The 22,527-nt window shown below is 45.8% G+C and overlaps 2 protein-coding genes across 5 annotated transcripts; one reads left to right on the forward strand and one right to left on the reverse strand.

Annotated features, from left to right (window-relative positions):
- The first annotated feature begins 433 nt into the window (after positions 1–433).
- Positions 434–17,171, forward strand: LOC148509214 (metal transporter CNNM3-like). Of its 4 annotated transcripts, XM_088443282.1 has the most exons (9): positions 439–1,907; positions 2,404–2,547; positions 4,435–4,584; positions 5,169–5,338; positions 5,419–5,515; positions 5,637–5,740; positions 8,561–8,690; positions 10,902–10,978; positions 16,687–16,772. In XM_088443282.1, the coding sequence occupies exons 1-8, from the start codon at positions 503–505 to the stop codon at positions 10,949–10,951; spliced, it is 2,250 nt and encodes a 749-aa protein (XP_088299408.1). In that variant the 5' UTR covers positions 439–502; the 3' UTR covers positions 10,952–10,978; positions 16,687–16,772. The 4 variants fall into 4 exon arrangements, with proteins under 4 accessions (XP_088299411.1, XP_088299409.1, XP_088299407.1 ...); XM_088443281.1 differs by lacking the exon at positions 10,902–10,978 and having other exon boundaries at positions 438–1,907; positions 16,687–17,171; XM_088443283.1 differs by lacking the exons at positions 2,404–2,547; positions 10,902–10,978 and having other exon boundaries at positions 435–1,907; positions 16,687–17,171.
- ANKRD39 (ankyrin repeat domain 39) lies at positions 16,649–21,469 on the reverse strand. The gene is made up of 5 exons (XM_088443286.1): positions 21,149–21,469; positions 20,007–20,110; positions 18,695–18,898; positions 17,306–17,461; positions 16,649–17,025 (listed from the first exon to the last, which is right to left on the reverse strand). Exons 1-4 carry the CDS (start codon positions 21,279–21,281, stop codon positions 17,324–17,326), a joined length of 579 nt encoding a protein of 192 aa, XP_088299412.1. The 5' UTR covers positions 21,282–21,469; the 3' UTR covers positions 16,649–17,025; positions 17,306–17,323.
- Between the last annotated feature and the right edge of the window lie 1,058 nt (positions 21,470–22,527).

Here is a 22,527-nt window from a genome sequence, read left to right on the forward strand (position 1 = left end):
ACAAAGCTACTTATGGACCCCACTATGGGATATTGTGCATGCCTCTCCCTCCGTCCTGCACGTAGAATTGCACAGTGATGTGTGTGTGGCTGATGTCTGACCCCTCTCCCTGGAATGCGCTGAATGCGGATGTGTATGTGCCCATGCTTGTCATGACTGAGTGATTGCAAGGTAGCGCCGAGCGCCAGGGATCTGTATGCGGCTACAGCATAGGCTAAGGTCTGTAGATGAGCCCCCTGTGCCCGGCTCTGCTGCCCCCTGCGTCGGTTACTGGGCACCCCGTGCCTCCTGGCACTGGCAGGGAAAGGGTTACATTACGTCGCCCTCGGCACCCTCCTTGTTTACAGCTGCTCAGCCGTAGCTCCGCCCTCCCTCCGCGCCTCCTGCTTCATATTGGTCGCTAGAGCTCAGCCTGCTCCCCATTGGTTGCGGTGAGCTCCTGCAGCCTAGGGCGATTGGATGATGTTGATCTAGTGGGCGGGGCGGCTTTGCCTCCACCAACATGGCCGCTGCGACTCTACGGCTGCTGCTAGCAGCCGGATTCGGGGTAACGCGAGTGGCATCGCTGGTAGGTGAAGCCGGTGACCAGGCCCAGGTGCTGGGGCTGCGGTTGGAGGATGGAGCCGGGGCGTCCATGAACGGAGGTGTGATCAGGGCTCGACCGGGCTCCCTGTTCCGCCTCCGCCTCTATGGCTCGGAATTGCGAAATGACACCTGGCCCTGGCTGTCCATTGGGGCCCCCGGGGGCCAGAGCTGCACCCCTACCCCGGACCCGCCCCTGAAGCTACTCAAGGAGTTTATGGTGTGCAGTGAGCACTCGGGCCTGGTCACTGTGCAGGCAGAGGATGAGGTCAGGGGGGACAGAGGCCTCCTGTATCCCCTGTGTATCCGGCAGGGGGGAGGCTGGGCCCTATATACAGGGGGGGACACTGTCATCACTGTGTCTGAGGAGGAGGAGGAGCCGCCCAGGGTGGGGGCAGAGCAGCAGCGGTGTGTCCTCTTCCCCCTCAGCACTAGGAGTCAGGACTACATTAGTCCCAAAGACAATTATTTGGCCATTTGGCTGCTGGCTTTCCTCATTGTCCTCTGTGTGCTGCTGTCTGGCCTGGTCCGCGGTCTCCAGCTCAGCACTCTAATCTTAGAGCCCCCAGAACTTGGTCTCCTTAAGGACTGGGGCTCCCCCTCCGAAAGATTGTCTGCTAACAGGTTGGATTATATCAGGACTCGATGGGGAGGTTATACACTTATTTCCCTGTTGTCCCTTTGCTGCCTCACCAATTCGGCTGTAGCGGTCCTGCTGTACCACGCCACCAGCTCAGTAGTGGTTGCTATCTTTGCAGCAGCTGGACTGCTCTTAATTGCTGGAGAGACCCTGCCAGCTGCCATCAGTTCCCGCTGGGGTCCTTGGGTGGCCTCCAAGTGCCTTTGGCTCACCCACTTTTTTTTGCTTGTTGCTGGGCCAATTGCTTTTCCTCTGTCCTGGGTCCTTGAGAAGGTGTTTGGGCAGGACCCGAGCTGCTGTCGCATGAGACTGCGAATTCTAGAGATGGCCAGATGTGGGGATCCCTACAGTGAGTTGGTGAGGGATGAATTCAGCAAGGGGGCGCTAAGGAACAGGACAGTGGAAGATATCTTAACGCCTGTGAATGATTGCTTCATGCTACCCAGCGATGCCCTCTTGGACTTCAGCACCATGTCCAGTATCATGGAGAGTGGCTATACCCGCATCCCTGTGTATGAGAATGAGCGCTCCAACATTGTGGACATTCTCTATGCGAAAGACTTGGCCTTCGTGGATCCTGATGACTGCACCCCTCTGAGCACCATTACTCGTTTCTACAGTCACCCCGTCCACTTTGTGTTCAGTGACACCAAGTTGGATGCCGTGCTGGAGGAGTTCAAGAAGGGTGAGGGCACTCTGGATATGCCAGAGCAGTGTGTGTATATGAGTGTGTATGGCGCCTGAAGGTTAGTGTGTGCCCCCTATTGCGAGAATTCAACAAAGTAATGGTGGGAAGCATATTTCAGAGCGAGTGTGGACCTGACTATGAAGCTGGATGATTAGTTGGCTGTAGCGAAATGTAAGGAAATATTCTAGGTGAATTGTGATGGATTCATGGAATAACCTCCAAGCAGAGATGCTAGAGGCAAATACATTAAGAGACCATTATCAAATCATCATCCCCCTTTACCTTGCGCTTAAGGTACGTGCCAGTGACCTCCGCTCTAGGTCCAATTCAGTGTCAAGTAAATCTTGTTGTTTATATGCTTTTCAGAGTGATTTTTTTGCATGTTTGTCCATTGATTATCTGGAAATTTGGGAGGGTCGTTCTCACTTTTATCACCTGTTTTGTGTGTGTGTGTGTGTGTGTGTGTGTGTGTGTGCATGTCATATATCCACAGGTAAGTCACACCTGGCCATTGTACAGAAGGTGAACAACGAAGGAGAAGGAGACCCATTCTATGAGGTCATTGGTCTAGTCACTCTTGAGGACGTCATTGAAGAGATAATAAAATCGGAGATCCTGGATGAATCAGAAGACTGCAGTAAGGAGCGGGTTGAATTCTTTGGTCATGTGATCAGTCACAAGGGCTTTCCGTAGAGGCATTTTCTGTGTAGCACCCATTGTATAGGTCATGGCATCAGGCCTTTGGCTGCTTCAGTAGTAAGGTGGTGAAAGCCTTATGATCACTGACAATGAGACACATTATTATGGGTGGTCAAAAGGTCAGATTTCATGTAACTGCGAATAGGGCGTACTGTTCTATGTGGTGAGGCACATAATAACCCTTAACTAAAATGTATTCATGAATGGTGAAATTCACAACCAATTTCAGTTGTCACCAAGGCGTTCTACAATGCATAACCTTCCTAGCCAAAAAAGTGTTCTGTGCTGAGGTCTCTGCAGTCACACGCTACAGGGGTAATTATGTGCTATGTAAAAATGAATCTAGTGCTGGCGCCAAAGGGTGCCCCATATCTGTGACCTAAGGAGAACTAGTGGGTTTCCATTCTTAACCCAAAGGAAATAGAAATATACTTTTTGATCTATAAAGTAACCTTCTCAGTGCCAGAGATACTCGCCTGTTTTCAGGGATAATTCTGTTCCAGGTCACACGAGCAGATTGTGTGCTGCAGTGAATTGTCCCCTGTAATCTTTCTCTGCTGCACAACAGCTGTATACTGCCCGTGTAAAGCCAGCCTGAGTTCCAGCCCCATATGTCTGGTATTATCTTACACACAGGCTGTATAACTGCAGGGCCTTTGACATAGTACAAGAGGTTCCAATTATCCCAAACAGAACACAACACAGGCATTACAATCCAATGACTCTGAACCATTCCTTTACATATTTTATATAGATAGGACAAAATACAAATCTAGTTTGCACAATAAACACATTGCAGCTGTTCCAGTATATGTGCTGAAGCCAATAAAGTAACATAACCTGGTCCATAACATGATCTGGTCACAATGTTTGGGTGTACATGAGGCTCCAATATAAGTAATCACCCAAGTAGACTGGTACAAAAAAGTCTTAAGATGGCCATACACTGCACGATATACGGGCCGATCCGACGGGTCGGCACAATATAGGTGCTATATCGTGCCGTGTATGTGCACGATATCGTACCTAATATCGCGCTGCGCGCTCCCGCGGGGTCGTACATCGCATCCCCAGGTCTTCCTGCAAAACCATCTGACCTGGGATGCGATGTACGATCCCATTCAAATGGTGGAGGGGGCAGCAGGCATATCGTGTGGTCTGCAGGTACCGCACGAATGCCGGCAGTGACAGCACGATCCATCTGCTGACGGATCGGCAGTCACACTACACGGTGCATCGCACCGTGTATGGCCAGCATTAGACAACAGGGTCGCACCAGACTGCAATCTCTATTTCAAAGTGATTAGAAGCCTACACGATATCCTTATGTACCGAATATATAATCTGGCCCTTGGGTGTTTTTGTATGGACTCAAAAATATTTCTTTTTCTTGATGACTTTAGTATTTGTTTATTTTTCACACTGTATCTATTTGCGGCTTTTCGCCTTGATTGTGTATTCTTTTTCTATTGTTCTAAAAATATGTAATATATATATGTATAGATTACCAGTTATTTATATAGCACACACAAATTCTGCAGCGCTGTGCAGCGAATATTTTGCCATTCACATCAGTACCGTATGTACACACACATAACACACTAGGGTTAATTTTTGTTGGGAGCTACTTAACCTACCAGTATACTCTTGGATTGTGGGAGGAAACCGCTGTACCCGGAGGACACCCATGCAAGCATAGTGAGAATATACAAACTCCACACACCCGTGGTGGGAATCGAACCCACAATTTCAGTAATGTAGGGCAGTATTGCTAACCATTACACAGATTGCTTTTTGACATTTGTCTTTTATATTCTTTGTGTAGGGCAGATTGTAAAGAAGAAACACCCCAAAGTACAGCCTGTCCCAATACCCCGTGGAGGGGAGGATTTGTCCTTTTTCAAAACTTCTGAGATGGAAAAAGTGAAAATCTCACCCCAGCTGTTACTGGCCACCCAGCGCTTCCTGTCACAGGGTATGCCTGAACCATGCACCATTACTGATAACATGTTGTCTTCTGTCTCTGTGGCCACCTGTTTCCTCATATCCTTTAACTTAATCACGCACTCCCACGTTGGATCATTCTTCATGGGCAGTGCCACGTGGGTACTTTAGGACACCCTCGTGTGCGGCATATTGACCTCCCAGCCACTCTGATGTGATAGTAGAACTGGTCCGGAATCTCAACCAGTTGTAATTTCCAATGTGCCATCACCCTCTTTAAAGATAAAGTAGACCAGTGGTGTCAAACTCTGGCCCTCCAGCTGCAGTGGAACTACACATTCCAGCATGCAGTGCTACAGTTTTGCTATTAGGGCATGTTAAAACTGTGGCAGGGCATGCTGGGATATGTAGTCCCACAAAAGCTGAAGGGCCCGAGTTTGACACCATTGATGTAGACCGTGCCCACACAATATTTTGTGTGGGTGGTAGAAAAGACAGCCCCAACATGACGTTACCCGGTTGGGCAAGATAATTGCATAGCAGTACGCGTCCCTTACACAGGACATGGTCACTTGGAATGGATATAAAGGTTAGTAAATGTTGTTTGATTGGCAGAGGTGGAGCTCTTCAGTAATTCCCGGATGTCAGAGAAGGTCCTCCTGCACTTACTGAAGCTCCCAGGGGTCATGCAGGAGGTGAAGTTTGATGATAGCGACCGCCTCGCCCCAGAGCACTACCTGTACCTGCGCAGCCAGCCAGTTGACTACTTTATTCTCATTCTGCAGGTGGGCACTAGAAAATCATGCCACAATAGACGTTCTGCCTGCACTTGAGTGAGCTTACTCTGTCTTTCTTGGTTTATCAGGGCCGGGCGCAGGTGGAGATTGGGAAAGAAGGTCTGAGGTTTGAAAATGGGGCATTTACCTACTATGGTGTTGCTGCACTCAGCCCCAGTTTATTATGTGAGTGCATTATATATAGTAGTTTTATCTGGGCTCCGGACTACTTGTTCTGTTTGCATGTGTATAAATGATAATAAAAACAGAAGAATCTGTTCTTGCTGCCTTTCCATTCCCCGCATAGGTCAGCACTCTCCTTCCAGTGTCCAGCAGAGCGATTCCCCAGACTCTGGCTCCTACTGTCCGGATTATTCTGTGAGAGCCTTGTCTGACCTGCAAATAGTAAAGGTGAGAGCAGTGTCCCACATAGTGACTACTGCAGTCTTGCTGTTGCAAATCCATCTTGAAGTCTATCTTGTACATGTCTGAAATATACAGTGTACACGCAGAAAATGGCCACACAAAAATGTCGAACATGGCTCAGTAATCATTGTAAAATCTTGTAACACAGGTTAAAATTGTAAAGCTGCTTTTCCTATTCTGTAGGGCAGTGGTTCCCAACCTCTGTTCTCAAGGCACACTAACAGTCCTGGTTTTAGTGATATCCATGCTTACGCACAGATGGTTAAATCAAAACGACTCAGGTACTAATTACGTCACGTGTTCAAGTATGGCTATCCTTAAAACCTGGACCGTTTGTGTGCCTTGAGGGCCGTGGTTGGGAAACCCTGCTGTAGGGTATAGTTTATTCCCATATGTATTGCATATATGTATTGGTGGAAGTGTGTTAGCATTGCTGTACATATAGCAGGCCAGTACGGTGGCAGTGTGTAAGCAGTGCTGTATGTATAGCAGGCCAGTATGGTGGCAGTGTGTTAGCATTGCTGTATGTATAGCAGGCCAGTACGGTGGCAGTGTGTAAGCAGTGCTGTATGTATAGCAGGCCAGTACGGTGGCAGTGTGTAAGCAGTGCTGTATGTATAGCAGGCCAGTACGGTGGCAGTGTGTAAGCAGTGCTGTACATATTGCAGGCCAGTACGGTGGCAGTGTGTAAGCAGTGCTGTATGTATAGCAGGCCAGTACGGTGGCAGCGTGTAAGCAGTGCTGTATGTATAGCAGGCCAGTGCGGTGGCAGCGTGTAAGCAGTGCTGTATGTATAACAGGCCAGTACGGTGGCAGTATGTAAGCAGTGCTGTACATATAGCAGGCCAGTACGGTGGAAGTGTGTAAGCAGTGCTGTACGTATAGCAGGCCAGTACGGTGAAAGTGTGTTAGCATTGCTGTATGTATAGCAGGTTAGTACGGTGGCAGTGTGTAAGCAGTGCTGTACATATTGCAGGCCAGTACGGTGGCAGTGTGTAAGCAGTGCTGTACATATTGCAGGCCAGTACGGTGGCAGTATGTAAGCAGTGCTGTACATATAGCAGGCTAGTACGGTGGAAGTGTGTAAGCAGTGCTGTACGTATAGCAGGCCAGTACGGTGAAAGTGTGTTAGCATTGCTGTATGTATAGCAGGTTAGTACGGTGGCAGTGTGTAAGCAGTGCTGTATGTGCAGCAGGCCAGTACGGTGGCAGTGTGTAAGCAGTGCTGTACATATTGCAGGCCAGTACGGTGGCAGTGTGTAAGCAGTGCTGTACATATAGCAGGCCAGTACGGTGGCAGCGTGTAAGCAGTGCTGTACATATAGCAGGCCAGTACGGTGGCAGCGTGTAAGCAGTGCTGTATGTATAGCAGGCCAGTACGGTGGCAGTGTGTAAGCAGTGCTGTATGTATAGCAGGCCAGTACGGTGGCAGTGTGTAAGCAGTGCTGTATGTATAGCAGGCCAGTACGGTGGCAGTGTTAGTATTGCTGTACTGTATGTATAGCAGGCCAGTATACTGGCAGAAGTCTTGTGTTGCTATATGCGGTATGAGATAAGCAAAGTAATGTGCCCGATTTTATGCATCAGGTATACTGCAGTCCTCAAGTATCACCCAACAGGTCATGTTTTTCTGGATTTCTTTAATCATGCATAGATAATCTATTTTTATTAGGTTAGTAATTATCCCAGCTGTTTCCCCAGACAAAAATCTTGAAAACATGACCTGTTGAGGTACTTGAAGATTGGCATTGAAACCCACTGATAAACATGAATGATACCAGGTATTCTGATAGATCTATTGTCAGTGTGATGGTTTTGCGCCATCTAGGCACATGATAAAGCAGACCTCCATTACTGTGCACACACAAACCAATATCAGTGGGGTAACAGAAATTTTCCACACTGGAAATAAAAACTGCGGTGATGCCCCGATTGCCACGTTAGGAGGTACAAATGACGCTCCAACAATCAATACTTTGTTAGAAAAAAAAAGACTTTGAAAACTTGGAATTCAATGTAGTTGCTCCAAATGTACCATTATGCCTACAGTACCTTTCCCAAATTGCACAGCACGGAGTATGGAGCTGCTAAGCTGTGCAGAGCAATGTGCTGCAGCTCTGCATGGTTTTTCCCAATTCATATTTGACCCTAATGTACCACAGGCTGGATGTTGCTGCTTGTAATTCTACTGATCAGAGAAGTCGTGGGAAATCAGTACGTACAGCAGAACCTATATGAACTTCTCACTCTCTGGGTTAAATGGCACACTCTTCTCACTGTGTACCTACAATAGTTACAACCGTTCATTATGTGTCAGTCCATTCACCATAGCATGTAGGAATGAATCCTTGAGATATGTTGTCAGTCCTAACTCAGGCACTTGGGCATTGCACCCTTTCTATAGTCTCCTGCCAGTCATAATCTGTGATCAATGAAAAGCAAATGGCAGCATCCATGCAAATATGAGGAGAACAAGCAGTCCACCTCCACACAGATTGCCCCAATTAGAATTCCACCTATGACCTGTGAGGAAGCAGTGCTAATTACTGTGCCACCATTGCTTATCAAATAACAATGACCGTGCTTCAAAAATGTCGTTCCTTGGTTTACAAAATGATGCAGTAGGAATGTTAGGCGCGTGATATAATGCCGTTCGTGCGATCTATTATGAAAAACTTAGGTTCGGATTCACACTATAAACCTATTATGTATTGAAGGCTTGTTTCACAAATGTGCTGATGGTACTGTACAGCTATATAGTGGTGTTTATGGTTTCTTACTCTATTGTTGTTGTACTCGATGTAGGTCTCCCGGCTGCAGTACCTGAACGCTGTACGGACCTCACACACCAGTGCCCAGTCTCCAGATAGCATAGAGCTGAAGATATTTCCTAACAGCCAAATGCAGCTACTGAATGACAAGAACACTGGCTCAGGTACAGTGCTGAATCCACGGGCTGTGCTGTTCAGGCCACTGAGACCAACACAATATTTATTTCATTCAAATGCATTTTTGTAATGCTTATGTGCACTGTAAATAATACGCTAGTTATAGATTTTGGGTTATTTAGACTACATGCATATATAAAAACAAAGCTGTATTTTTAAAAAAATGTGTGTGATATATACCTCTCTAGAGATAGATAGAGATAGATATATCTATCTCTATCTAGAGATATGATGTGTGTGTGTGTGTGTGTGTGTATATATTTGAATATAGGTCAGCATTTCATTTAAAGGCGCTCTAATGTGAAATAAATGTATTTGCTTTACTGTGCAAAGTGCCGAATGTAGGGACTTATTTAACACCTTGGTACAGTTCTATTCCCCATAACAGCCAATCCGATGTTGGTTATACCCTATAGTTCATAGCAGACCATCAGATGTTGGTACAGTGCCCTCTACCCATAGCAGTCAATCAGATGTTGGTACAGTGCCCTCTACCCATAGCAGACCATCAGATGTTGGTACAGTGCCCTCTACCCATAGCAGTCAATCAGATGTTGGTACAGTGTCCTATACCCATAGCAGACCATCAGATGTTGGTACAGTGTCCTATACCCATAGCAGACCATCAGATGTTGGTACAGTGTCCTCTACCCATAGCAGACAATCAGATGTTGATTTGCATTTCCTAAACTGTGCGAGAAAAATGAAATCCATAATCTTGTTGCTATGGTATTTGTGCCAATTGCCCCAAGTTATTATATAAGCCTTTACAGATTTATGCCATTTGTTTGGCCAGGCTGCGAGCAAGCTAAAGGTTATATACACTCATCTTCATGTTTTCTTAAATATCACCCTCACATTTTATCTGCTTTCTGTGGTCACTGTACCCACCCGCCAGGGGGAGGGGGGTTGTTGTTTGACATGCAGGAGCATTGTTACCCGACACAGATAAGGTTTCTGTCAGTTGTTTTCAGAGCATCAACTTTGCCCTACACGCCTGGCTCTCTCCTGTCACTGGGTCACACCCTGCACTTGTATCTTGGTTATGATAAACATGTTTTGGTTTCCTATAATTCTGGGTTCAGTATCTAGGACACTCGTGTGACTATATGGGAGGTAGTTGAAATTTCGGCTGGTAAGTAGTGGGGTTTAGGTTTAGGCACTATATTAGAGGGGGTGGATGGTTAGGTTTAGGGTGCGGTGAGGGTTAGGATTCTTACCAACTGGTGTTGGTATCCTCACCCTGTTGGGATTCTGACCGCCGGCATCTCGTGCCCAACCCGATTATATAACTAGCAAACAGGTCTCTTAATTTTACTCTATTAGTGACCTGTAAATAGGAAGCGGGTGCATTGCAGTTCCCTAAACAGATGACATAATTTGATTAGTTATGAGAAATGTATCATGAATGCAGTGTCCTGCCCAGTATATAGGGTGTCTGATGTCTGTCGGTGATGGTCCCCTTACAGCTGCGTTCTATAGAGCTATGTCAGATTAGTGTAGCATTGATGGTACCTCTCCTTTCCTTACTATGCAGTTTACAGTTTAATTTACTGTATTTTTAGCATCTTGGTGCTCACCTGATCTTAGCAGTGGTTCTAGTCCCTATTACAGGTCTGGTTAGAAATGACCCTCGCGTTTTGCCTTCACTGCTGTGTATAACATCATGGAAGATCTATGAGTGGACAGTCATTCCTGAATACACACAAACGGCAGACTGGACTGGAGACTGTAACACAGCTGAGCGTTATTGTTATTCAGCCTTACAGAATGGTTCCCATAGCCCTGTAGGAAAATTGGGTACGTGCCATGCAAAACCCCTGCAAACCCAAGGTTGGGTTTAAAAGCAGTTCTCTCCCCCCAAATAAAACGCCTTCCATCTCCACAAATGTATAATCATATGTAGTTCAGCTTCTTGTCCAATTGAGCTATGTTTGGGTTCCTGGGAGACCATGTGACAGTGGTATGCAGTGTCAGCACTCTTACCCACTGAGCCACTCCTAACTAGATTGATTTGTTAATATGAATAATCTTTTTGGTTATAGGTGACTCTTGCTATGGGGGTATATGCAGGGAGACGTTCCATTGTACAGAATAAGAGACTAGGCAGTGTGACTACTGTGGTTGGCCCAGAGAGGGGCAGATTCTTCCCTTCTCAGTTTTGCCTTATTCACCTCTCTAACCCTGTCTATTTCCAGCACTTCTAATCAACACTGCCGTTATGGGCACAATTGAGAGTGTCAGCTAATAGCTGCTCATGCTGGTAAATGCAGAGGTAACTATACATACAGATTATTATCTCGCTGTGCTTGATGTTGCTTCTCCACAAAAGGCGGTACTCCCAAGCTGGCTCATCCCCTCTGCTTGCTGCAAGAGCACCCTGTGCGTTCAATGTCTTAAAGGGAATCTCTCATGACTTAATTTTCCTTTTACTGCTGCCCTTTATAGCTTGTTCGCTACACACAATGGAGGAAGTCGTTATGTGGGCTACACTATGTGTATTATAATGTAGCCTATAAATGATGTCCTCAAGGCACCATGGTTCCCAGTCTGCATTCTCATCACTGGCTCAGTCCACATTGCTGCCTTCTCTGTCTCCATCTCCTTCTAACCCCGTACTGTAGGCGACACAGACTGGGCACACACCACATGCCCACTGTATGTGCCGCCTCCGTGTGGCGATGCATTACCGACTAGACAAGTGCAACATCAAACTCTATGACAGATTCCCTTTAAGTTTCCCTGTTGGCTGTGCTGATCTCCCTATCCCCCACCAAGTATTTGCCTTGTGATCGCTTGTGTGTCTCGTATTTCACTGACACCTGCAGCAAACTACAATGAGTGGATCTGTGAGAGAAACCCTCTATTGGACAAATCGCTGTGATTCAGGACTGAATTCATCCATCCTTGAGCTCTGCGACAAGTCTGATCCTCCTCTGCTCCACATCCACTGAACCTCTCTACACACTGGCTCCCCGTGTCATTACTCACCCTCCCCTATAAAGCCCTTAACAACCCCATACATCTCAAATCACCTCTCTGAAATATCCTCTCCCTCTTAGCTCTACCCTGATCCTCTCCTAATGACATTTTCACTTCTGCCCACAAGACCTATGGAATTCCGTCTTGCCTGATCACTCTCCTATGGCTGTCAATATTTAAACACACCCTGGAAACACATCTGTTTATAGCTTACCCTACTCCTGCCTACTGTAATGCCCCCACACCTACCCTACCCTACTTCCGCTCATAGTAATGCCCTCACACCTACCATGCTCCCGCCCATATTAATGCTCCCTACACCTACCATGCTCCCGCCCATATTAATGCCCCCTACACCTACCATGCTCCCGCCCATATTAATGCCCCCTACACTTACCCTACTCCCGCCCATATTAATGCCCCCTACGCCAGCTCACAGTAATGCCCTCACACCTACCCTGCTCCCACCCATATTAATGCCCCCTACACCTACCTTACTCCAGCTCACAGTAATGCCCCCTCACACCTACCCTACTGCCACATTAATGCACCCTCAGCTGTGCCCTTTCCCTATTAGATTGTAATTTCTCCCATGAGCAGTGCCCTCCGGACCCTTTGTCTTCGTATATGCATTTATACCTTGAATGTCCTGTCTTATGTATGTCCTGCTTGCCACACTGTGATGTTTTACAAATCAACAATAATCCCTCATTCGCTTCTCTGGTCTCAGCTCTGCTTATTTCCCAGCAAAGTGCAAGTTTTCTAATGAGAAGGACCCTACCTCCCTTTTATTTTCATGTTTGCATATACAATATTTTGTCTACCTCATATGTCCATGTTATCACCACTGACCAGACCAGAGGTGCAGAGCACCTTACACATCTCAGACCATGGTATTTCCTCAGTAAAGCTCTGCTGGAAGAGCTATGGGCTGATGGCTGTACTATCTGTGTGAGAGCTCCAGCTTCACCTGAGGGGGATTAGGGATGTCTCCAATGGGAGAAATAAGTTTCTATAAATGTGGAACTAAACTCTGAAATGTTATAGTAGAGCAGTGTTCCCCCACTCCAGTCCTAAGGGACCCCTATACATCTGCGATGGATTGGGCCATTTACCGATCCTCCAACATGTTGGATTTCCCGGATTTCGGATCATGATCAAAATATGATCATGATCCGCAAATCTGAGATTTTTAACATGTACCGTTTCAGATTACTCAACAGATCGGCGATCTTTGAAGGCCACTGGTCGGCATTTCCGGTCCGATCGGTGAAACGCCCTTTTCAGTGCTTGTTTTTCAGATCTCCTCAGTATCACCTGTGGTTTGTTTTTACCTACCCATAATGCATGTGTTTTCTGTCATGCTTTTGTGTGCGGTGATGCTTTGCCCTATCTTATATTGGGGCTGCGTGCCTCACAGAAATATTACCTTTTAGAGATTGTAACATGTTCTCCATTTTATTAAGTGTTTTCTTTTGTAATTTTCTGAAAACCAATAAACATTCCGCAATTGAAATAATTAGCACCACCTGTGGATCTTTCAAAATGTATCAGGCAGTAATGGGTACACCCGTGCACCAACTAGGAGATCTGTAAAACATGCACTGTTAGGGGTCTCTGAGGGTTGGGGAACGCTTTAGTAGAGCGTGAACTGTGCTATACAGCACAGGTTCTCAAACTCGGTCCTCAGGACCCCAAACAGAGCATGTTTTCCAGGTCTCCTCAAATATTTGCAAGTAAAATAATTGAATCCACCTGTGAATCTTTTAAAATGTCAGTGAGTAATGACTACACCTGTGCACCTACTGGGTGACCTGGAAAATGTGACCTGTGTGGGGTCCTAAGGAACTAGTTTGAGAACCACTGCTATACAACTTTCCTTAGATGTGAACACATACTACGGAATACTGTGCAGACTGCCAGAGTCCTGGTGCCAGCATTAAGTCAGGAAAATACACTACAGCTGATGTCATTATTGCATATTACCATATTAAACCCATTGTTTTACTGACAAATATGGAAATGTGAAAACAGTCAAACGCATATGAAAATTATTCAGGATTCCCATGTAGTACTAGGCTATCTACTAATATATCCAATTTACATGGATGTTAATGGAGAAGAGACACCTCCTTCAGGTCTTCTGATTCACCCTAGGCTACCACTAGGGGGTGCTCATCCAAAAGGACAAATTTCTTGTCATGAAAAATTGTGCTCAGGGCAATAAGATGCTATAACCAGTGGCAACCAAACATATGCTTTATTTTGGTAACTACTTAAATCTTTTTTTTTTTTTTTAATTGCTGTGATTCACAGCAACTTTTATTCTAAATGTCAGAGCTGAGTGCAAATGTGATTGGGGGGGTCCAGAATAACAACTGAGCCATATTAGACCCCTAAAATGTGAATGTTACACATCTATACTGTTATTAGACTAAAGGGGGGCATCCACTACACGATTTTAGCAGGCGATTGAACGATAACGACTTTGTTATCGTTTGAAAATAGTTTATAAATCATGCAGTATTTGGTTGTTAACGATCCCCGCTGGTCGTTTGATCGTCTTGTCAGTTGACCGAACATGCAGGTCAATTTCACTTGATCTATTAAAGATCGTTTGCAAATCGTTCAGACTAAAAGATAAAATTTCAAGGTAAAATCGTTTCGAGATTGGACAGGGAGTAGATCGTCTAGTGGATGTGCCCCTTTATATTACCAAAATTAAATTACCAGGTAAAAGTACAGTACCTGGTAAATTGCAGATCAACACAGGTTTATTTTCTGTGTGAAAGAGTCATCCCGGGTCGAAAATGCCAGGTCTCCGACCCTGCTTTTTACTAGAGGGGAAAAAAAAGTACAAAGTGGGGGGGGGACAAGCATAAAAACCAGCGAAATAGCTGCCTTTAGGGGTCTGCAAGGATGGGTCAGGTGTGTTAGGATTGCAGGTGAATGTAACTGGTGCGTTTCTCATGTTTTTTTTAAAGTTCACTTTAAAGACTGTAAAAGATGCTAGTGCCCATTCCCAAGTACCCTGAATTTGACACTTTATTTCACCAAAAAATACTGCTTAATGCCATTCTTCACCACTTTTTACAAGGACGCTAATAACAAGGATTTTAAAGAACTTCAGTTCCCCAAATAGTTTTATTAGGGCTATTATAACCCTTCTACATTGTTCCCCAATGTTAATGCATCTTTTTGGGGGTTTCAGATTGATTTCCCCCTATACTGACAGTACTTTCCACCTGTTCGCCTCTTACCTGGTTAGTAATTGAATAGGGAGAAAAGCGGGGACGTGTGCGATAAGTTTTCGCCTCCAAAACACGCAATAAGTTGGGTAGGCTGGATTTTTTCGCTGGAGCGAAAATAATTGAATACGGCCCTCTGTGTGAAAGTGGTATTATTGTGATTTTACTAGAATCATATACACTAATCAATGTATTATATGCTACCATATAATGCAGATGAATCATAACCACAGAGTACAGCACCAGCAATCTTCACACCACCGCTGATTATGTCAGTGTGCACTGCTTAATATACATAACCTTTTACTTACATGCTCACAAATACCGCTGTCACTCTTCCCATACTGTAGCAAGAGTCCATATCTCTCCTCTCCCACCAGGAAACATTGTAGACCATTTTATACTACACAGCATGTATGTACATAGCCCATGTATGACACTGAGTAAGCAGTGTGGCAGTGCTATCTACACTGCTGGACCATAATATTTTATTAAATATAACATGTTTTTAACCTAAATACGTATCCCTGCAAATAAAGTACTAAGGGGCCTATTTATCAAGCAGTGTTGTCATAAAATGATGTAGAAACTGCAGTATCAGCATAATTTTATGAATTGCAGGAGATTTCACAGAAGGCTAATTAGTGCTGCAGATTGTAGTCTCCTTTATCAATGAGGGAGGGGCTATGATCTGACTTGCCAATTTGGCCCCCTTAGTTCACACTATATTTGGAAGGTATAAACTACTTCATGCCTATGGGGGCTTTACTCGCAGATTACAGATCTTTTCCGATCCCTCTCCTGCAGCCTCCCAGCCAGTTCCGGAAACTGACACTGTGTGCGAATGCGCAGTGTCCAATTCACCCAGGGGAGTCTTTCACAAATGGGAAAGATGCCTCCAAAATGCTGGGGAAGTAACACTCAGGGACAGAGGTCATCACTACTGCTGTCCCTGCGGGTTCAGTTTAGTACATAGTGGAGATATTTGCATTCAAAATGAAAATATCCCCCGAGGTACAGATTGTTAATAAGTGTGACAGTGCTGCGATTATGAATACATAGGCCCCTAAGTCTTTCACAAAAATATTATAGCATTATCTACTATTGTTACTGACACTCACAAAATATTTATTCAACCATTTTCTTAATGAATATCTGAAGAGAAAAATAAGTAAATGACTAGTGATTGGGCTGAGTTTTCAGTAGATGGGTTGTGTTACACATCGGTGTGTGCACTTGTAAGAGGACAGTGACATTTAGGGTCCCATAATCTGACATTGCTCTAACATTGTACATTATTACTCATGGATCTGCTCCTCCTGCATGGGTTACGCTTGTGGCACCAATACTGAAATGCATCTATTCAGCCAGTGAGGTCACTGAGGTGTACCAGCTGCTAAATCATTTTGAAAATAAAAATGACCTCGGTAAAAGGCATGTTCATGCTCTTCACATCTGCAAATGATAATTTGCTACTGCTGCCTTCTGGTAAAAATAAAATATAACTCTTTCTAACCTATCTACTTGTGAGCTGGAGATTTGACGGCAAGCATTTAGTTACTATAAGAGATATTTGCAGTTTGTGCATTGTCTGAAAAAGCAATTAACCCTTAAATGCTTAGTGAGACTTGTTTTTCAAACAGAAAATGTAATGTTTGCAGATTATCTATTGGATGACCTTAATTTAAAAAAAAAAAAAAAAAGACCATCTCCCTTCATAAACTGTTTAATATCTGTATATTTGACCTTACAGAATGCAGGGATGAAGGACAGAGTGATGGAATGCAGCAGGAAGCGGAGGGCTCATCACCCTAACCAATGTTACCTCACTGCGAAGCCTGGGGCCATCCCCCGACCAGAGACTCCTTACGGCCGAGGACCATGACCCCGGGCACATACTTAGCCATGTCATTGTGCCATCTCTTTTCAAAGGACATTACTATTTCATGCAAGCATCCAGTAGATATAGCGGCGTTCCCTGTCAGGACACAGGGACATCCCGTCCACCCTGGCTGGTGCTCTGCAGACATTTCCTGAGGCTACGTCCACAGATGCATTTCTACGCGAACACAGTGTTCTGCAGAGGGGAAGACTGAAAATTGTGAAGGTGTAGAGCTATCAATAAGTAATAGAAGCTATAGACAAGATATGTTATATGTTTATTTTGTATTAAGCTAATCAGGGGCTGGGGGTGTGGAAATTGGAATCATTAATGACAATGAAAACGCTTTATCCTCATTCTGTAGTGTGTGGTAACTGTAACCCCCCCCCCCCACTCACAAAGTGAAATGTTACACACAGACTACATGGAAACTGGTAAGAAGCGTGCGAGCTGCAGACAGTGAGGGACAGAAGCACAACATGGGCCTCACCTATACTGCTAGGAAAGTTTAAGGAGAAAAGACATCGGTCAGATGGAATGGAGCCAGGTCTGCGGCTGTTTGGCCTCTGCAGTCTTGTAGATCCCAGAATGCTTTACAGTGATTTAGTAGAAAACGGCACAGCTCTGGGTGTCCACCTTCTGCCGCCTATGGAGCACAGAGAAAGCATCAGCACGAATGCTGCAATTGCCACAAAATGACGCGATAACAGATTTCAGGACTTGGTGCAGAGAGGGGACAACGCATCACACACTGACTAATTGGCTAAAACTTCCTCACTTATTCCCTCAGAGAGGCGACATCAAACCACAGATCCCTCCAGGAGTCACTGATAGTACAAAGCCAACAGCAACCAATCAGCAGGCTAGATAATAAGAGCTAGTGTCTGATTTGATGCTTTTGCTTACAGCACATTTATACATAAAAGCCACGTAAACAAGCAAGGAATCCAAACTTGGCCAAATGAAGTTAATAGTGTAAGAGTTTAACTAAAGGAAATCATTTCAAAATGTTATTCCTTCACCTGTAGCTCTGTGATCCGAGCAGTCACCAGACCCAGTTGCCTCTGCCCCCTTGTGTCTCACCCAGCAGCGATCTGCCCATGCTATTGTGAGTGAGGGATGAAACAGGAATTTGTCTAATCAGATGAAGCCTCTCATCCTGTACCAGAGCTAGAGGAGCAGAAAGTGGGCTCTGCACAACATTAGGGGCTAGGGTCCTAGGACAGACCACCATTTCCCAATCTAGAATAGGAGTATAGAGAATGGCAGACACTGCTAGGACAGAGACTACCAAACCTTTCACGAGCTACACCGGTGGTTCCCATGCTTTCTTTAGTCACAGTACCCTATTATATCAGAAGCACCCCTAGCCAAAACTTCTACATTGTGACCCGTGATTACTTGTCATCTGTAGCTACAGTTATGTGGTGGTCAGGGTTGTGCTTCTGTCATGATTGTCAGCCACCAGCTCTTGGTTTTGCTTATTATATTGATCATATATAATGTGATTTGGTGCTGGACCTCCCACCCGTGGCACTCGGTTTGGAACCTATGAGTTACGCACTGAAGATTGATGTGGATTGAACAGCTACAGAGCAGAGATCCCACAGGGTCAGAAGGCCTTTTGTAGTCTGACACTATACAGTATATTATCGTGCATTCATGTGATGATGGAAGATGGACGCATCCTATATTTGCAGTCTTCTAAACCACAACGACAAAGTGTTCCCACATAGGATTGATGGAATTCATTTGGGGTCCAGAACATCTGCTGGCAAAAGGCCTTTGGACTTTGTGCCTGCCATAGACTGAATCATTTGCAAAATACAATAATGAACATGAGAACTGTGAATAACGTTCCTGAATTCTGGCCACTTACCTTGTGGAGCACCGTCCTCCCATCCGAGTCCGTCTTGGATGGATCAGCTCCGCTCTCCAGTAGCAGCTCTACCACTTTTATGTGGCCGCAGTAAGCTGCCCGGTGCAGGGCAGTGCTGCCCCCATGTGTCTGAGCGTTGCAGTCAGCCCCACTGCTGAGAAGTAAGCTGCAGACTGGCAAATGTCCGTGTCGGCTACTATAGTGCTGGATGAGAAGGAAGAACAATGACGCTCACATAACAATGCTGATGGCGCTGCTCACCCACTGTGCTTTCCAATTACTTGTACTACCAACCAAATCTGTTACCAAGATGGCATCAGGCTGAATGGCCGCATTACGTAATAACGGGGAGATTCCGGGTTATAAGCTGGAGATGGCCTCATACACATAACAAAGGGAGGGGCCCAATTAGCAGCATTTTCTGTTCCGCCTGATAAAGTATAATTGGAGTCTCCTAGCTCAGAGTGATAGCAGAGAGTTGGGAAACAGACAGTACAACTTGTCCTAATATGGTACAAGGGCCCTGATTCAGAGCCGGATGCTCTGACCAGAGCGCTCACTCTGAATCAGGGCCCACCTCCATAATTATGGAGCGTCCTCCTGGACGCTCGTATAGCTGTGGGTCACCACCCACAGCCTATACGAGCGTGCAGGATGATGGTCGCGATGGTCTTGACCATCGCCACTGCGAGCCGAAGCCTGCGGTTGAGTTTCTCAACTGCAAGGCCCGGAGTGATTTTGGCTCTATCAAGAGCCAAAATCACTCCCACTGACATCACTAGTGATGGCAGTGGGGCCGGCTTCTGACGGTAGGCGTTCCCTTGGGAACGCCTCTGTCTGGCAGGCACGCCCACCAAAGGGGGCGTGCTGTCAATCAACATCGACAGCACGCCCCCTTTGATCAGACACAACGAGCGAAGGAAAGTCCTTCGCTCGTCGCGTCTCGCGCATGCGCAGTGCACACCATCGACCCACTTGCGAGCGGGTCTGAATCAGGCCCAAACCCAGCATGTGTGTGTTTACTTGGAAAAGACCATTAATATCCCAGATATAACAACAGGATGATCGTTACATGGCTGATCCATGCAGATACCCCTACTCTCCCCCCACCCAAGCTGAGTTGCTTCAACACCTGGGCTGTTTTGGATCACACAGTACAGGTGGTGGCCCTCGTCTTCTGGTTGTCCGGACTGATAGGGGGTATTAAAGCCCTGTTAGTTAGGCAATGTACAAGTCTGTACCATTACTTTCATTTATATCAGATTATAACCCAATGAAAAGTACACGGCACAGCATGGAACGTAGGTCTCACCAGCGCCGTGTACCCAAAGTTATCGGCCAGGTTGGGGTCTGTTCCTTTCTCAATAAAGCGTTGGACCTGGCCTAGGTCTCCATACAGAGCAGCTGACCAGATACCTGTATTGATCAGATAAATCATAAATAATAGTTACATCACCTAAGTCCAACATCTCAGATAACACAGACTAGGTATTGTGTTTAATGCAACGTAGAGAATAGGAATTTTGCTGGCTACACACTAGACGATATGTCATCCGATCCAGCAGATCGGACCAATATATCGGCACCTCGTCTAGTGTGTACCCCCGCTATGTCGCTGACAAAGCGTGCTCCCGCGGGTAGTCAGCGACATCCTCCGTCAGCCCTACATGCAGGGTCGACGGGGAATGTCGTTGGCGATGGCCATGCTGCTAAATGCAGCATGGCCAGCTCACACCATTGCTGGGGTCCGTCCCTGTGGATGTCAGGCTGGGTGTACCGTCTAGTCACTAGACTAGTGTGTGTACCCAACCTTAGAAAATAATTAGTAAAAGAGAGAACAGAGCAGACCTCTTATTGGAGATATGGGTCGTTTTTGCAACATAAATTGATTTAATTTCCCTGTGTGACGTTTATGGATTTTTGAAGCTGAATTCAGATTTTCACGCTGCCCTATCAACTTATTTATTTCCAGAGACAGGTTTGTTTTCATGTCTGCCCTGCAGCTCTGATTGCCACAGCATACAGATGGCACATGCCCAGCCACAGCAGCTCCTCACATGCCATCTGCTGCCCCAGAGGCTAGTCTACTATGGAAATTTTGTACCATTGCTGTAGTAAAGCTTTGAGACATAAGTATAGGATGGATTTTAAGGCCTGACCAAGCGTCAGGGCACCCTGGTGTCTTTATTATTATTTTTTAACTAAAAAAAAAATGGGGGCCCTGAAGCTGTGGCAGAACCAGATCATTCATTAAGCAACCTAGTCTAGGGCCCAGACTACCCTAACCTGTTTTTATGTTCTGTTGTGTTGTTTTTATACAAAAGGAGGGCAAGGAAAGAGCCTAAACCAGTGGCTGTGCAGCTGCTGGGGAACTGTGTATGACAGCCAAACCTGCCCATAGGCCCGCAGGAAGCTTAGGGCTCTGCATGAAGATGCAGCCTACAGCACACGTACCTCTCTGGAAGTCCATCTCTGGCACACTCTCCCGCAGCCCCAGGGCTGCTCCCGGACAGCACGTGTCACAGCCCCGGTTCCCCTGTCCCCCCACGTGATGAGAGGAGCAGCCACCGTCCCGATCCGAGGCCATTGCGAATAAGATCTCGCAGCTCAGGATGCCACTTACAGCGCCGCCATGACACACTCAATCCGGCATGTGCTGGCAACCAATCAAGTGAGGGTTAGAGGCTGCCGAGCACAGGAATAAGAACTAACACCAGCAGATGGCGCAGTCACACAGCTCTGGCTGGCGATATTAGTGCTACTAATATAGGTGCTGACAAACGTGACGAATACCCATTGGCACTCCAGGTGATGCAGGAACGTCATGTAACCTGTAGATGGCGCTGTGTACTTTGCTATGCCCCAGCAATGGTAGAAAAGGGCAGGGATCTAATTTCTCACTGCAGTCAGTGACTGTATGTATTTATTACAAGTTATTTATATAGTGCACAAATATTCCGCAGCACTTTACAGATAATATTTGACCATTAATATCAATCCTTGCCCCAGTGGAGCTTACTATCTATATTAACACCTATAGGAGGTTTTGCTCATTGTATCCACCGGTTCATGAGTCTAATTTTGTCATTTTCAAATAATTTGGCCACTAACAGATTTGTAAGGAATTGGCGTATCTTTAAATTATTCTGAAAATTAGGGAGACAACAATATAATTATTTAACCACTTAACTTACTATTTTTAAATTTTTTTTTAAATAAGTCTCAGAAATTGTCAGTATTTAAATTAATTAGGTACATAATACCTATTTGAATGAAAAACATTTAATAATATTTTAGAAAAGAATTCCCCCAGTGGGCGTATAGAAAGCCTTTTTAAGCATTATCCTCCAATCCTTGAGAATTTCCTTTCACACCCCCCTGTAAAGTTGATACCCCCAGATATTCTCTCCCCAAACCCTGTGGCATTTTCCTCTACTCCTCAGTATTGTAACTCCTCCTGCACCTCGTCCACCCCATTAACCATAGCTCCCTAAGGTGACCCCTCTTTCCACTCGATTACAGATCCCCCTATTTGCCCCACCCCCATACTCTCTCTGCTATATATGCAATACAGAGTGTGACAGACAGCTCAGAGGGGCGCTGCCATAAGTGGGCATTGCCTTGAGGGCAGGGCCAAATTAAGCCTTTGGGGCGGCGGGGGGCACGTAAGACCTCCCTATCCCTCCAGCCCACCCCCTCTTGTCAGGACCACCCCATCTTGTCATTGGGCCCATCCCTTCCCCACTCAACGTCCAGCCCCTAGAAAATGCGCAGTACTACACAGTGAGTTCAGCAGTGTGCTCGAGCTGGGGGGGAGCACTGACAGAGGGGAC

The sequence above is a fragment of the Taudactylus pleione genome, unplaced genomic scaffold, assembly GCF_031769625.1.
Source record: "Taudactylus pleione unplaced genomic scaffold, aTauple2 ptg000329l, whole genome shotgun sequence".
Lineage (NCBI taxonomy): Eukaryota > Metazoa > Chordata > Amphibia > Anura > Myobatrachidae > Taudactylus > Taudactylus pleione.

Excerpts from the sequence above, each read along its gene's own strand:
- LOC148509214 (XM_088443281.1), top strand. The coding sequence starts at position 503 with ATGGCCGCTGCGACTCTACGGCTGCTGCTAGCAGCCGGATTCGGGGTA. Across the intron at positions 1,908-2,403 it reads GCTGGAGGAGTTCAAGAAGG|GTAAGTCACACCTGGCCATT; the intron begins GTGAGGGCACTC and ends ATATATCCACAG. Across the intron at positions 5,339-5,418 it reads ACTTTATTCTCATTCTGCAG|GGCCGGGCGCAGGTGGAGAT; the intron begins GTGGGCACTAGA and ends TTGGTTTATCAG.
- ANKRD39 (XM_088443286.1), bottom strand. The coding sequence starts at position 21,281 with ATGGCCTCGGATCGGGACGGTGGCTGCTCCTCTCATCACGTGGGGGGA. Across the intron at positions 20,111-21,148 it reads AGAGATGGACTTCCAGAGAG|GTATCTGGTCAGCTGCTCTG; the intron begins GTACGTGTGCTG and ends TGATCAATACAG. Across the intron at positions 17,462-18,694 it reads GGAGGACGGTGCTCCACAAG|GCGGCAGAAGGTGGACACCC; the intron begins GTAAGTGGCCAG and ends TGTGCTCCATAG.